The sequence below is a fragment of the Myodes glareolus genome, chromosome 3, assembly GCF_982192425.1.
Source record: "Myodes glareolus chromosome 3, mMyoGla1.1, whole genome shotgun sequence".
NCBI classification, from domain to species: domain Eukaryota; kingdom Metazoa; phylum Chordata; class Mammalia; order Rodentia; family Cricetidae; genus Myodes; species Myodes glareolus.
The window spans coordinates 15,348,753-15,365,707 of record NC_142028.1 but is presented as its reverse complement, the minus strand read 5'-3'; the positions used below and the strand labels follow the sequence as shown (position 1 = coordinate 15,365,707).

General features: G+C 42.0%; 1 protein-coding gene across 2 annotated transcripts in view; it reads left to right on the top strand.

The window, feature by feature from the left end:
• Window positions 1-16,955, top strand: part of Ptpro (protein tyrosine phosphatase receptor type O) — a 207,464-nt gene that overhangs the window by 93,901 nt on the left and 96,608 nt on the right. For both annotated transcript variants that reach the window (XM_048432467.3, XM_048432466.3), the window contains exon 2: window positions 11,020-11,293. In XM_048432467.3, the coding sequence (XP_048288424.3) occupies window positions 11,020-11,293 (274 nt within the window). The remainder of the gene's footprint in view (window positions 1-11,019; window positions 11,294-16,955) is intronic.

Below are 16,955 nucleotides of genomic sequence, written 5' to 3'. Positions count from 1 at the left end.
CCCTGGTGGCTGAAAGCTAGACCCAGCTAAGAAGATTTCACACTGGATTACCTGCAAATTACCCTGCCCAGCCAATCATCCATTTTCACAGTGAAAACACTTCTCAACTATTAGCAAGAATTTCTTAGAGTGGCATTAGCTTGGATGACTCTTGGCACATTGGCTTGGACAAGAGAACATTTTTTAAAAAGTAGGTAAAAATATGGGAGTTACCTGGAGCCATGGGATTTATGCCTACAGCACATAAACTTAAAACTTTGAAAAATAAGACATTACTGGCAAAATATGTTCTTGGTCCAGCAGTGTTATTGCCCGCAGGGTGCTTTTTGACAGCTTTAGAATCTCAGATCCCTTTTTAAGCTTCCTATGCTTCTGTGACTTTTAAGTTCCCAAAATCCTATTCTGCTACATAGCTTAACGTAGGGATTTTCTATGACAATGTAATTTTAAGTACGTTTATGAGTAAACCCTGCAATAAACTACCTAGTGTCTTGCTTTTGTTTTTATTTCTTTGTTATCTAAAATGAGAAATACTGAAAGCAGTTTTGACCTCGCCTTAGAAAATCATTCCCTAATTTCAGAAATAGTTTTAACCCCAACCAACAACCCAGCTGTCCGATCTCTTTCATATCTGTAGAGAGGGAGCAGAAAGCCCAGCTAAGCAAGCTTTGTCCCTTGAGGTAGAGAGAAAGAACACACAGCTTTGACAAGCTTAAGAACTTAAAACATTACAAGTTTCACCAGCTTGAATTTGAGAAGGCCCACATTTGAGAAATACTCTTCTCCTATGAACGCCTTTGAAAATAATATTCCTTGTCATGGGCTTTCAGGTGTCCTTGGCTTCATGAAACCTCAAGGTTCTACTATCCCAGTCTAGGCTGCACATGGCCACTCAGGCTTCTGTGATCAGAGAAGGCTTCTCGTGGCTTCTCTCCACAGAGCAATGAAACCCATGGAAGACCTCTCTGCCATCTAAGCATGATTTACAGGGTCCTATGTGCTCCTAGAAGGTTGATGTATTCATTCTCTGTCCCAGGAAACCTTGTATCTGAATTTCCCAGCGCCACATGCTTTAACTAGATGATTCCAGTTCAACTGCTAAGTTCAGTTTTGCTAGTAAAGCCTTCTTTCTACCACAGTACTCTGTCCTTATATTGCTTGCTGATTACAGCTACCATTTATTTCCAATTAACTTTCGTGAGGGCAGGATATTTTTGTCTCTTTTGCTCACAAACATGCTCTTGTATTGAGCATGAAGTAAGAATACAAAATTGCTGTTTGAATTTCTATTTGAATTCCTGTTGTCAATTTCCTAGTAATTGATTATAGGATAGTGATGATGATGATGATGATGATGATGATGATGATAATGATAATAATAATAATAATAATAATAATTTCTAAACATTGCTTCAAGAAAGAGGCACAACTCATCTGGAATACCTCAAACAATCCCAGCATATATTATGCACTTAAACGTATGCCAACTATTGCTGTTGATGTCATTCATTTCTCTTTTTTGTTACAGCTGTCAGTTTGGGCTTAGACAACAATTACCTGAGAAGTAAAAATCTCTCACACTTTGCGTGCTAAATGGATTGCGCCAAAATAACCCATTAATCAACTAAGCTAATGTATCATGTTAATGGTATTTCATATTTGAAATGAAAGAGAGAATCTCCCTGTTATTCATTAGGTATATGTAATTATTCCTATTACCAATCACAAATTAGACACAACTGTGATTGGAAAATATTATGTTGTATTATTGTAAAATACTACTAAATTATGTGAGCAAATGGTCTACGACTTGTTTCCCAAAAGCTTAAGCTAATAGAGAAAGCCTAGGAAAAATGATTGAAGATGATGGATCCCATAGTTATTGTCTAAGGGCATCTGATGTGTGTCTCTTACTGCTTATAAATGACTCATGAGCTCAACTTTTACTAATTCATAATTCATTCTGAAAACTTATTAAATGAAGGCAGTCCTTGAGTCCTGTCTTCCATCCAGTATCTGACTCTTTTTTTTAAAAAAAATTATTGATTTTTATTGAGCTCTACATTTTTCTCTGCTCCCTTCCCTGAATCTCCCTTCCCCTTCAACCCTCTCCCAAGGTTCCCATTCTTTCAATTTACTCAGGAGATCTTGTCTTTTTCTGCTTCCCATGTAGATTAGATCTATGTATGTCTCTCTTAGGGTCCTCATTGTTGTCTAGGTTTTCTGGGATTGTGACTGATGTTTCATATGCAAGCCTAACCAAGTGAATGGATGGCTATTGCCTGGAAAGTAGATGATTAGATGTCCCTTAGTTTCCATAGCAACAGATGATGTATTGATGATTTGTCTGCATGTTGTTAAGAACACGTAAGTCTCTGAATAATCAAAAACAAATTGTAGCCTAGTTATGGGAGAAAGAGAGGAGAGTCAACAACAGAAAGGAAGACAAGTGAGATGTCACTGGTGCTCAGCTTGAGTTTTAACTGCCCAATAAGAGCACAAGAAATTAATAACCCAAGTCAATAATAGCAGCGAAGGCACAAGGTATCAGCATTCAGCCCCAATGATCACTTGCACTGATTCTTAATTTGGAAACTTTATTCTTCCTGCCCCCTTGTCTTTCTCTGTTCACTCTGTTCTCCTCTGTCGGACCCCATTCTCCCCTCCATTCACTTTCATTTCTCTCTATCTTACTGTCTGCCGTGCTTGGCCAAGTCTTTTTCTTTTCATTTCCATCCACCACAATTATAGTGTTTTGCCTTAGCAAAAGAGAGACTGAGGTATCCTAAGCAAAACTCTGACACATGAGGTACACCGCAGTCACTGTAAGGCTCTGGTTAAAGGTTAAGTTTCAGTGGCTATACGGAATTAGATTTAATTGTGCAAAGATTTATTAAACTCTGCATAGCAAAGTACTATGTTAGACAACAAACCAGCTTTTTATACCCATGAGGCTAAAATCTACCAGGAAACTTATATACAGAACTAACTAAACAGACACAAAGCTGAAGGGAGAGGAGACATAAGGGAAGGAGATAGGAGACATAGAAGGAGGAAGTAGAGATCTGGTGCGGGAGAATTATCTGTATTCTGTCAATCATGTATTTTAATAAAACTCTGATTGGCCAGGCAGGAAGCATAGGCAGGTCAACCAGACAGGAAGTAGAGGCGGAGCAATGAGAATAGGATAAGGCTAGGGAGGAGAAAGCTCCCTCAACCATGCCTGTGCAAACCACCAAAGAGGCAGCATGTAACCTGTCCAGCTGAAAAAGGTACTGAGCCATGTGCTAACATAGATAATGATAATGGATTAATGTAAGTTACAAGGACTAATAAGGAGCCTGACCTAATGGGCCAATCAGTTTATAACCTTATGGAGTCCTGTGTGTGATTTCTCTTTGGGATTTGCCAGCTGTGGGGTACCGGGTGGGACGGAAACCCCAACAAGCCGGCCCCCTCATGTTACAGAGATCAAGTAGTTGAGAAATGAAAACTAAATCTTGATTTTAAGCTGTTGTTCAGGGTATTCAAGATAGGCAAGGCAAGTCTCCAAAGTTCAAACGCATTGGCATTGGTTTCAAACTGTGACCCTTTCGCCCTCAGCTGTCTGTGAAAGTGGTTGATGTTGTGGCTTTAATGGATAAAACTTCCTAAATGGAAACGTCTTACCTTAACTGCTGTAGATTGCTGTACATGGGACTTGGGTCAGACCACCAAGAGCAGCCATCTGTATAAACAAGGAAATGTGTGGAAGAGACTGGAACATTCTTGAATAATCCTACAGACTAGTTTACCATTGCCATGGGCTCAGTACCATAGAATTTATCTAACCATTAAACTATCTTAAAAAAATTTCTGTGGTGATGAAAAATGTCTGTTTTCTCTCATTTTTAAAAAGACACAATAATGAAAAATATTTAACAGTGAAACAGCGATTAACAAGTTCCATATGTCACGGAGAAGTCATGACATGTCCCAACACCCAGCGTAAGAGGCTTCTTTATGCACATGTGCAACCTTCAGAAGAATGGAGTCTTTCACTCAGCATGGTAGACTGCAGACTGTCTTTCTCCAGCTATTCTCAAAGACAAGAGTATTTCTGAGCTTCATTTATAAAGCATAAATATCATATTGTTGTTCCCCTCGTCTTCTGATTCTGCACAGCATCAGTGATGGCTGAGCACTCACGCACTGGTGACTCAAGCTGACACCAGGAAAGAAAGATGCACAGGAAAGACGCCCCAGTTTCACTAAGAATCTGAACATCTTTCCTCTTTATATTCATTGAGATGCTTTAAACACGCAAATGAAGGTGGGAGGACCTGGGGCAGATGAGAAGAGACATGGTCTGGCATCTAGAGGGACATGTCCCAGGAGGTCCCCATACAGGCTGTAAGAGCACAAAAATAGACCAATTGTCAAGGGCCTCTGAAAAGGCTGATTGTTTAAATAGAGACGCAGTGTCAGAAAGCAAAAGTGAGGAGGAGAGGAAATCTTTACCCTGAAGGAACACACAAGCAGGACCGCAGAGGCAGGGAGCACGTGGGGTGGGTGGATGCTGCCAAGCTTCGGCTGTTAGCTGAGTTCTTGAAAACTGTGCTGGAGCAGTGGTGGTAGAGAAAGCAGGAGGGCAAACTGTGAAAGGTTCTGACTGACAGCCTGAAGCAGGTTAGTGATGGCCGAGAACTGCAATTCTTTCTTATCCCTAAGTTCTCATGACCAGAGCTGTTATTTCCTGGACACTTAGAACGGACCCCATGAGTTACCTACTCTAGACCCTTCACCCAATGTAGTTGTCAACACCTATCTTCCTATTACAATAGCAAAACCATCTGAGGCCGGTTCACCAACCAAGGAAAGGAGTGTAGTTCTCCGTTCAGATGGAAGCATCTAATAAGAATCTCATGCTATCTCATACTATGGTAAAAACGTGGAGGGCAAGCAAGCCTGTGCAAGAGAGAGACATGGAGGCAGTCTTACTGTAGGGCAGCAGTTCTCAATCTTTGGGTCATGTGACCTCTTTGGCAGTCAAATCACCCTTTCACAGAGGTCACATCAGATATCCTGCATATCTGATGTCAATATTATGATTCATAACAGAAGCAAAATCACAGTTATGAGATATCAATGAAAATAATTTTATGGTTGGGGGTCACCACAACATAAGAAATTATATTTAAGGGTCGCAGCATCAGGAAGGATGAGAAGAACTAGTGTAAAGTGGGCTATTCCTCAAAGCACCCCAGTCACAAGACAGCAAGCACCTACCCGTGAGGAAGAGCTAAGCCCTCTTACAAAGCCAACACATCCTAAACCACCACACCCCAAGGCCACCACAGGGGCCATCAAGATGAGTCCCAGAAGACAGACCCCCAACATTCAAACCATGACATGGGTCTTTTTTCCAATGGTATTGTTTCCGTCATGATCCTTTTGTTTTTATAATACTGTTCTATAAAGAGACTGCTAATTTAAATCTCTGTTACTCTTCATAATTGATTTTTTACTATTTATTTTTGAATTATGAATATTGGTGTGTGTGTGCATGTATGCCAGTATGTGCGTGTATAAAATCCACAGTGCAACCAGCACACACCCATCCAAGTCTCTAGGTTTAGAGGGTTATGCATTCTGAACCTCTTAAGGCTGCTTAGACTTGTGCTCCCGGGATTTTTCTCCTAAGCCATTTCATCATTTCCTCCCCCCTCACCTCTGCTTCTCCTCTGCTTCTCCTCACTCAGGACTTCATGCTGGAGTCAGGAATGTCTTCCTTCTCACAGGCACTTGAAAGAGCAGGATTTCAATCCACTCCCCTCAGATAAAATTTCAAATCCCCCACGAAATATTTTGCTAACTTGGTAGATATGCTCATTCTCACCAATTCCTTTCCCGTCAGGTGCCAACTTTCAGAGACCATTTCTACACCCTACCGTGCTGAGGTAAAACAGCCTTTTTAGGGAGCGCCAGAAGCTTTCCAGGCACACTGAGGCACCGTGAGTGCCACAGACCTTCCTGAAGACTGGGAGCCCAGGAGAGGGAAAACATTTGCTGATTAAAATGCTATCTTCAAACACAACATTAGCCATTCCCAGCTTTACAATACCCTTGGCTCCCTCTCCATCTGTGTTTCCATTGGCTGCCTGCCCCTTCCACTTCCCAGGATCTCTCCATCTTCCTGGCTCCCTTCTCACTGGTCTCCTTATCTCTTCCTCTCTCATTTCTTCCTGTACTATTTGAAATAAAGCCATCTGTGCTTGTAAGTAGAATATCAGTTTGACTGTTTACGGTTTTGTTCATTTGCCCAGATCCTTCACTTCAGACCCTCAGAGTGTTCCCTTCTTTACCGAATAGGTGTTCTGGAATCATCAGCAATGTAGGGGAACTTTTGCTTTTGTTTTAGAATGGGAGCTGACCAGTTCCTACTTCACAACCTGGAGGTATTTCTTTTGCCTTAGCATTAATCCTTAATTTTTGAAAACTTTTATGTTAACTAAAATAAAATTACAACATTCCCCCCTCTCTTTCCTCCAGCCCTTCTCAAATCCATGGTCTCCTTTTCTTTAATCATTTCTGATGTACATGTGTGTGCATGTGCACACACATACATGCACATACACGTGTGTAAGTAAATATATAAGTAAAACATACTGAGTCATTTGGAATTGTTTATAAGTATATGGTTTCAGAGCTGACTACTTGGTATTAGATAATCAACTAGGGGGCTCATTCCTGGGAAAGACTAATTCTCATTGCCTCAGCATTCTTTGTCCACAGTCTTCCATCTAAGGACGGGGCCCTGGTAGATTTACCCATACCCTTTGGGGTGTCAACTGGTATTAGCCTTGTTCAGGTTTTGTCAGGCAGTCCTACTGTTGAGATTTCACAGATGTAGCACTTCTGTCATATGTAGAACACAAAAATATCACAGCAGACTTTTTGGTCTCCTAGCTTCTGATCTTTCCAGTCCCTTTTCAGGGGTGTTTGCTGATCCTAACCTGATGTGACTCCTACGAACAATGACAATGGACCTGCATGGCAAGATATCCCTAAAGGTTCAACAGTGGCACTGCTGTCTTGGTATAGAAGGGAGGCTGCTAGTTAGTTCAACAAGTGGTCTCTCCCTCCAACAATTGGCACCCAATGTGGGGTGCCAATTGTAGTAGGGAGGCTGCTAGTTAGTTCCTGGCCCTTTAGCTCCAAAAATAATCACATAGAAACTGTATGATTTAAATCCCTCTAGCGTCTTATTGGCTAACTCTTATATCTTGGCAGTAGGCAACAGCAGTCTAACTGGACTAAAGGTCCACGGAAGAGGAGAAAAATACGCCTGGTACCAGAAACAGCCAACAACCCATGGCTGGTTAGGTCAGGAATCTTCAATAATAACCTATTACTACCACTTTATCAAGCCATAATAATACCTAACTTGATTTTAAATGCAGACCCTTAAACTCACAGATAAGTGTGGCTCTCAGGCCTCATGGGAGAAACTTCTCTTTCCACAGATTGAAACCATTACTGTCTGAAAGAAACCCCTGAGCAAAACCAGTGAAGTGCTGTGTTCCATTTCCCTAACTTCTGGGCTTTCCCCATGCATATAGAAATGTTTTAAAGGACCCTAGTGGTTATGGATACATGAGACTGTATCTTTAAGGTCTCACATGGTGCTGCCAACCTAAGCAACTTAAAAGAAAGTGTCATTAAAAGTCAGAACTACACAATGTCTCCAGGGCCTTACCTAAGCGAGCATGTGGTGATCTCGGGCAGTAGGCCGGGCTCTTTGTTAACTATCTTCAGGATTGAGTTAACTGCTGTCACTGTTGGAAAGGTGCTCCATGGCTGTGAGGAAATTTACACTGAGGCATTACAAAATAAGAGCTCCACACGGCTGTCTCTAACAGTCGCTGCCAGCGAGTGAAACAGCAGCATTTCCCAAGCATCTTTGCAAGGGGAAGCCATTTTCAAATTTTACTCAGAAGAGGCAAATTTAAGCTACCAGCATCATTTAGTTCTCATAGCACATTAAGACAGAAGAAAGTCACAGGTGTCTAGAATGTGCCACGTTGTTTGCTGCTAAGGTTGTTGGGAATTTGTGGGTCCCTGGCTTCAAAACCCATCTCCTCACCCATCATCATCATCAGCTAAGCACAGATTCCAGGCTTCCAGATTTCTCATTAGTATTAATACTGTTTCCATGGTTACCTCACTCAAACAGGTGAGCTCAGGCTGTCACAGTATTAAGAGAAAGAGAAATGTTGGCTTTGTGACGTAACAAAAGCATAGCACAAATGAGTGAGCAAATGGCCTGAAAGTTAGGACTACTGGTCCACCTGTTATTCTTAGACTTTGTGTCCTATAGGAAGGATACAGCTTCTAAAATCTACATAGCCTAAAGAAAATCAATGAGGAAATAGATCAGAAATGTATTAGCGGCATTAGGGTGAAGGTACCTGCCACCAAGCCTGACAACCTGAGTTCAATCCCTCTGACCCACAAGGTGAAAAGAGAGAACTGATTTCCTGCCAGTCATTCTGTGACCCCAAAGGCTGTGGCATGCATGCGTGTACACACACACACATACACACACACACACACACATACACACACACTACACACACACTCTAAGTAAAAAATAGACATGAGAAGATAAACTTGGCCCCATCTTTTCACTCCTTGAGATCCCACCTCATGAGATGGATGCTTGACAATCAACAGCTGTTGGGGGACGGCGGTCACTTTCTTCCGTGGTGTAACTGTTGGTGAGTTCTCCCTGCTCCAGCAAAGAGCCTCCAACTGCTGCTCCGGCAAGAAGTTGTACTTAACGTCAGTGGTTCTGCAGGAAACCAAGACATGACAATAGAAGGAGTCGTGGTCGAGAAGTGTGCCAATGAGAGAGGGGGTCCTGAGGAGGGGATGGGGCTGAGAGCTACTACATTCATCATATAAATGCATGACACTGTAAAACAAAACAAAACAAAACAAAAACTTCTTCAATGTGTTACGTAAAGGAAATTTAGGTGAAAATCTTATTGCAGAGTAAAGCAACACTGGTGGGCCCAGCTTGACAAATTTTTTCCTAAAGGTATTTTTACAGTCAGGACATAAATCAGGGATAGTTCCTTCTATTCCTTCTTCCTCTTAGCGTAGAATTCATGCCTGGAGCATACAATCTGACCCTCCTCCTGAGCATACATGGATCCCAGGACTATCCGAGGTAGAATGGACCAGGAAGAAGGCACAAGCCGAGGCCAGGCTCCTTTCAGGCTCAGTGCCTAGCTTCCACTTGGCCCACTGCCTGCCCCCGTTAGTCCCAGCGAGTGAATCTCATTAGCCACTCTGACTTATTTTTGGCAACCGGGGAATGCCCGGGCCAAGACTTATTTTCATAGCTGATACAATCATCGCCAAAGCTGCCATTAGCATTTGGAAGATTGCTCCCTTTTCTGAAGATGCCACTGTCTGTAAAGCATGGTGACACATTAGACATCTACTCAAACACAGACTGCGCCTCTGGCTTCCCCTCCTTATCACTGCAGCCACCCTGGCTACTGGCTGGCTGAGACGGGGTGCAAAAAATTCTTTATAATTATGACTTTGATGTTTGTAAACTTAATGTTTTCTGACTAAGTGAACCAGCTTCTATAATCAATGAGACACAGAAGCCAGATTTGACAACTATTCAGGGCTCAGCGCAGTTCTGAACTTTGGTTAATAGGACATTTTCATTGCTGTTATGTGCTAAAAAACTTTATTTGTGTAAGAAAGAAGTGAAATATAAAAATAAAATAAGTGAATTTTATTTTCCTTTTCCCCAAATGTAGCTTCCAACTGTTGAGCCAAATCCCCACTGTGAATCCATACATGTATCCATACATGTATCCATACATGTATGATCTGTGGGAAATCATAACCAGTAAGACTCTTTTAGGTGACAAGATACAAATATTCTTAGATTCCAAATAAGCTATAAAATACACTTAAATAAGAACTATTATGGATAGGGTAGCACATTTTGTCAATGATTTCATTAAGCTCACATCTAAATGTTTTTCCTTCGTAATAGTTAGCTAATTTGAAGATTTCGCTATCACCTGAGGGTCCGATTCACTCGGCATTTCATGAACAGGGTCATGGAGATCACCAAATGTGATCTCGTTCTGAGGCTGTTCTGTGTTTGAATCCTTGTTTTCTTTCCTCATAGCTGAGCCTTCCCTGTCCCCAGCACACCTCCTTGCTGCTTCAGACCACTAAGGGACATGTTTCAGATTCTCCTTCTCAACAAGGAAAAGATAGGCCGAGAGAATGCAGCTGTTTCAACAGTTGTCTGGTTAGGGACAGCAGCACTTAGCGGGGAGTAGACCCAGGGCACAGAAAGACTGAACGTTTCTTTGGCCTCAGTCCAGTGGTGGAAGGTCAGCTGTGCACTGTCCTGTCCTTCAGGTGAGCATAAGCATCACCGCCCAAGGGTTGTGCTCACTGTGCACAAGGACCAAGGATCCAAAAGCCTAGAGATTCCATGTCTTCTTTGCTTAAGGGCTGACTAATTTGTAATGAAGAGAATTATCTTCCCAGGATTCTGTCCTGACATCTTCCCCACTTTCAGAACTGACAGGTGAGGTAAAGAGATGAAATAATTACCTTGAGAAGGCTTCCTCTAAAATAGTGTTTGTTCAAACACTTCTCCAACTTCTCAGAACACAGAGCTTCGCTGGAAATTAACTTGGACAGTGACTTCATTTCTCATCTGCTGGCCCATTTGCTGTGTATTGTATGCTTTTCACATGAAATACACCATGAGCTCAAGACGGATTTTCAATGGAAGATCAAATGTTCTTAGTAAAATTCAGATCATCTTTCATGAGATGGGCAAACTGACTTTTGTTGTGTGACAGAAATATGCACAGCTACCACAGGTACCTACACTCACCACGAGTGTTTGCTTTAGGAAAATCACCTTGGCGTAATTTTACAGTCCATCACCTGACTCTGACTTCTACCTCTTGTCTTTCTCTTGCACAGATTGTTGCAACGTTCCATGTGACTGTTCAAGATGACAACAGCATCGTTGTGTCTTTAGAAGCTTCTGATGTCGTCAGCCCAACGTCTGTGTATGTTGTGAGGGTCGCTGGCGAGTCCAAAAACTATTTCTTCGAATTTGAGCCATTCAACAGCACACTGCCCCCTCCTGTGGTCTTCAAGGCCACTTACCATGGCCTTTATTACATCATCACTCTGGTGGTGGTCAACGGGAACGTGGTCACCAAACCTTCCAGATCAATCACCGTGTTGACAAGTAAGCACCCTTTGATGTCATTCTCTATGCTCCTCTGAGTGTGTCCTCGTGAGTGTGTCTCCTACAGCAGAAACAGAGTCTACCAGAATGGCAGGACTGTTCAGCTTGGGGTCTAATGACATAACTCAACACTCTCTCTTAAATTAAGAAAATAGCTCCTTACCCAAGCTTGATCATAATCACTAGTATTTTTTTTTAAAAAAACTGTTTTATGTCAAAAAAAAAGGCAAACTCATTGACAATATACTTTGATACTGAATGACAATTTCAGGTTAATGACAGAACCACACAAATTTCCCCCACATAACTTAAATGCATGACCTTAGATTGCTGTGTTTAGTCCCAGAACACATCTTCCTATATGAAGCAACTGATTCTTGAGACAGTGAGTTTGTCTTCATAGCCAGTTGACTTGGTCTTAACTGGACATTCTTAGCTGAGGACATAAAAACAAAAGCTGAGGGCTGTTTGTTTGTTCTTTGTTATTAAACAGGGTCTTGGGCTGGCTTCAACCTCCCAGTTCTTCAGATTCAGCTTTCCAGATGCTGGAATTAGAGTTACACATAGACAACAGCTATCTTTCCTCATCTCATTTTAAATACAGCCTTGGCTTCCTCTGCCCAAGCAAAATACGGAAAGATAAAGTGTAATAGAGAGTTGGTGCTGCCCCTGGAAAGTTTTGAGCAATGGTTTTAACTGCAGGTGACTTTAACCATGTCCTCTGACTTTAGCATCACGCCATAAGGTTACATATGTTGCATATGTACCATGTTACAGAGTACACAGAAGAGCTGTCTCTGTGAGGCAACGGAACACGTCATCAAAGTCCCCTTTGCTCATGTGCTTCAGGGTGGGCTGTATGGCTGCCATCGTTAATCTGTCAGTTATATGTGACCATTGTGGACATGATTAGGGGAAAGGACAGTCTGACAGTGTCCGTTAGGATGCAAAGAAAAGAGAAGCAATCAGAAGAATGAACTCAAAAATAAGCTAGGGGAAGTATTTTCAACCTGAGTGTCAAAAATTAATTAAAGTCTCATTGGCAGAATCCCAGGATCATTATTAAATTCTGAAGATTAACAATGGCAGAGACCCAAGACCTGCAAGGCTAATGGAGCTAAAGGAAAGAGCTGGAAATTAATTCAATTAAAATGAAATCTCACCTGTAAAATTCCGTCTTAAGTTCCAGGAAAAGATGAATCTGGCTGAGACTCAGGCCATAGCGGTGGGTGCGTCATAACTACAACCAGCTCTTTGAAGTCAACACCCTGCTTCACAAAGCTTCATCACTTCACACCTGGCCTGAGACTGAACAGCTGTTCCTTATATCTTAGCTCAGAGTAGTTCCGCATGAATAAGAGAGAGTCAGGGGAGCAGCTACTAAAGTATTGTGCAAAAGGGGACATAGAAACACAAACCCTGTTCTGTTCCATTTATCAGCAAGTACACAGCCACTCTAAAGAAGTAAAGTGGGAAGCTATAGCCCTTCAGCTGACAGTTATTAAAGGAGTTTGAAGGCTCTGTGGTCAGTCACACCTGTAATTCCTGTATCCCAACACTTTAGACAGTGGGGCAGGAGGATAAGGATTTCGGCATCAACCTCTGCTATAGATCAAATTCAAGGCTAACCTAGGCCACATGAGACCCTAGCTCTTAAAAAGAAAAAAGAAGAAGCAGAAAGAAGGGAGGAAAGATAGGCATCCAAGTGTCTAGTGACTTCCTTTTCTGCCACCAGCCCCAAATAATGACACAGAGACTTATTACTTAGAATTATCAAAGTTTGGCCTTTATCTTAAGCTTGTTTCCAACTAGCTTTTATAAATTAAGTTAACCTGATTTTATTAATCTATGTAACTTTTACCACTCTCCTATTTTGTACCCATGACTTGTTCCACTTCTTGCTAGTGTCTTCCCACCTCTCTTCTTCCCAGAGTTCCTCTCTCTCCCTGGAAGTTCCACCTATTCTCTCCTGCCTAGCTATTGGCCATTCAGCTCTTTATTAAACCAATCACAGCAACACATCTTCACACAGTGTAGACAAATATCCTGCAACACAAATGAGGTACCCCCACATGTGGTTTCTTACGTATCTGGGGAGACCAGAGGGCTATCTTCAATGTTGTCCTCAGGAACACTACTCATCTTTATTTTGAAACAGGGTCATTGTTGGCTTGCAGCTTGCCTGTTCAACTAGATTAGTTAGACAGTAAACTCTAGGGGTCAACCTTCTCTACCTCACTAGCATTGGGATTGCAAGCTTGTACTATCACTTCTGACTTTGTGTTTTATTTTTACATTTATTTATGTGTGTCTCTGTGTGTGTGTGTTTGTATAAACATACACATGTGAGGCCACACATCTGGAGATCAGAGGAATGCAAGAATATATTTTCTCTTTCCACCTTTATGTGAATTGTGGGGACTAAATCCTCAGGCTTGGCAGGAAGCACCTTTACCCACTGAGCCATCTCCTCAGTCTCCACTCTGGGCTCTTATTATGGGTTCCAGGGATCAAACACAGCCAAAAGAGTCATCTCCCCAGCATTACTGTGTCCTATTATAAAGTCTTAAGTGTCCTACCTCAGATTGTATCCACTGCTCTTGAGGATGAAAAGGACATGTGTTGCAGACATCAGCCATTTGTTTCCATGAAACAAGCCACGACAGAGCAGGAGGCTCAGGGCAGCACTTGGATTTTTTGATACAGTTGCTCTGAGTCTGGAAAAAGTTGGGGGCATGGAGTGGAGAGGCAGAGAATAAATTGGATATAAAGGACTAATGTGACCAGTTCAAAAGAGCCCTGCACACATAGGCTCTGACCCAGTTAATATTTAACTGAGGACTATGGGTTACAGTGTGAGCATTTCAGGAAAAAGAGGCTGTTTCTTGGCAGGGAAACATAATACATGGGAACAATTACTTAAGAACTGGGAAATTGCTACACCATGCAATTGGTTCCTGTGTCAGGAAAGATTTAGAAATGGTGACTGTCACGGTTGCAGAACACACACGGAAACAGCCCATGGGTTTATTAGTCATCCACTCCTACTATGAATATAAATAATCAATTTATTTACTCCATTTATTGAGCATACTCTCTGTCATGGACAGGGCACCAGAGAAATAGTGATACATAAAAACACCTTTAACCAGGCCTGGCCAAATTGTCCAGCAGCTCTTGCTGACTGGTTCTCCAAAATAATTCAGGAAACGTGGCCAGAAACATAGGGAGAGATTTTAAGTGGCCTGCAAGTGAGTTGAGACTTTACGGGATAAAGAATGAAGACAGATCAAAGAAACGACGGGCAGTGATTTGCCCAGGGAAAGCTCTCGCACAGCAGAACTCCCAGGCTGAAAGATATCAAGTCTTGCCTAGACAATGGACAAATTACCAAGTCACTGTGTAGAGTCGTGTTTCCGAGGTTGAGCATACTGTCAAAGACTTCTGGAAGCCATCCTTGTAGCCTTGAGCAGAAGTGAATTCCCTCGAAGTCTGATTTCAGATCTGTCATCCATTCTGGTGGACAACCGTTTTTCTATAAAGCCCCGAATAACATAGAAATGAAACACTACAGGCCACACACTCTGTATTGTCACAAATAGTATGTACAGGAGGTAGCATGAACATGTTCTTCTGTTACTTTATAGAAACCAAAATTTCAAACTTCAAAACATTTTCATGTGTCACAAGTTACTATTTCTCTGATTCCCATTAACCTCTTAAAAATGAAAATCCCGCTGTCTCCTGAGACATACAAAAGCAATGTGCAATTCAGATTTCACTTTGTAGGCTGTGGTTGGCCAGACTAATCTATTGTTACCCTATAGAATAATAGTGCCTAGTAGGTTCTGTTTAAAAATATACATATTCTTGCAATTTATAAAATTGTGTGTCTTTCTCACTCTGACTAATAATAGAAAATCAAGAGACTCTGTAAGACATAACCTGGGATGGACAAATAAACGCATTACCAATGGCATTAGATAGAAAACTACCTAACATCAGGAATAAAGGAAAATTGAAACTGATTGAGTAAGGAAAGTCACTAAGGTAAGGGTGGCTAGTTTGTGACAAGGATACTACTTACGTGAGAGAATCAAGCGGTTTATGGACTTACATGTGTTGAGAAGAAACAAAAATGAAGGCCAGATAAGAGGCAAGAACTAACTCAGAAAGCCGTTAAAATGTTCTAAGGGGAAATCGGTGCAGACATGAACGAAGGCAGAGGCTGTGAATGGTGGCCATCATTCCTGAGTCCTGGGTGACTGTGGCCCACATACCTCAGGGATCCATTTAGATTAGCAAGGCCCAATCTTTAATCATCTTCTAGACATGAAGCAGGAGCTTGGGCCTGGGACTTAGGATCAATCTTTTCCCCCACATCTACCATCAGGAAGGATGGTATAATCATAAGCTCCTTTCTTCCTCAAGAGAACTGCACCAGGAGAGGCAGGTGCTTAGGTCTCTCCCATCGATGGCCAGACCCTTCTAGGCCAGATCCTTACCCAGTTGCTTCCTTAGATTTTAATCAGGCAAAGCGAGGCCATCTCCAGCAGATGTGCCTCTAGTGTCAGCTGTTACTATCAAGCATGGATTCCTAGGCTTCTTGCGCTTTGTTCGTGTCCTGTCTGGTAACCACGTGCAGACCTTTCAGGTTTTTATCAACTGGACACAGCAACAGAGCCCACTGGCACTGGGAAGTTGGTGTGGTTACAGAGAACTCACACTGGGCCTGTGATGTTCTCACTGAGACTAGAACAGCTATGAATGTGCTCTGCAGAGAGGTCTGCAGTTGTATGTGCCGGTGCTATCTACTGGAGAGTAAACACCTCTTGCACGCCTCCACACACCAATTTCCTTCCTGATTACTGTGAATGGTCAAAGAGAAGAATTAAGGGAAAGGAAGCATCCTAAATCTAAACACGATTTAAGATTATGTCAAACAGCAGAGAAGTGTTCCCCTTACTCCACGCCCTCTCCAGCATAAGCTATCATTGGTGTTTTTGATCTTAGCCATTCTGACAGGTATACGATGGTATCTCAGGGTTGTTTTGATTTTTATTTTGCTGATGGCTAAGGATCTTGAACATTTCCTTAGGTGTCTTTTGGCCATTTGAGATTTTTCTTTTGAGAATTCTGTTTAGTTCTGTACCCCAGTTTTTAATTGAATTATTTAAAATTTTGATGTCTAATTTCTTGAGTTCTTTATGTATTTTGGAGATCAGTCCTTTATCTGACGTGGGATTGGTGAAGATCTTTTCCCATCCAATAGGCTACCTCTTTGTTTTATTGACTGTGTCCTCTGCTTTACAGAAACTTCTCAGTTTCAGGAGGTCCCATTTATTTATTGTTGCTCTCAGTGTCTGTACTAGTGGTGTTATATTTAGGAAATGGTCTTCTGTGCCCATGCATTGAAGGCTATTTCCCACTTTCTCTTAGCCCCTCTGAATGTGGGTGACAGTTGTATGGGTGAGGCAGACTGTCGGTCCACTGACAGTGGCACCAGGATTTATCCCTACTGCTTGTACTGGCTTTTTGGGAACCTATTCACTTTGGATGGAGACCTTGCTCACTCTAGATATTGTAGGGAGGGTCTTGGACCTTCCCCAAAGCAATGTGTCTTATCCTCTGTGAGGAGTGAAGGAGGAATGAGAGGAGGGGA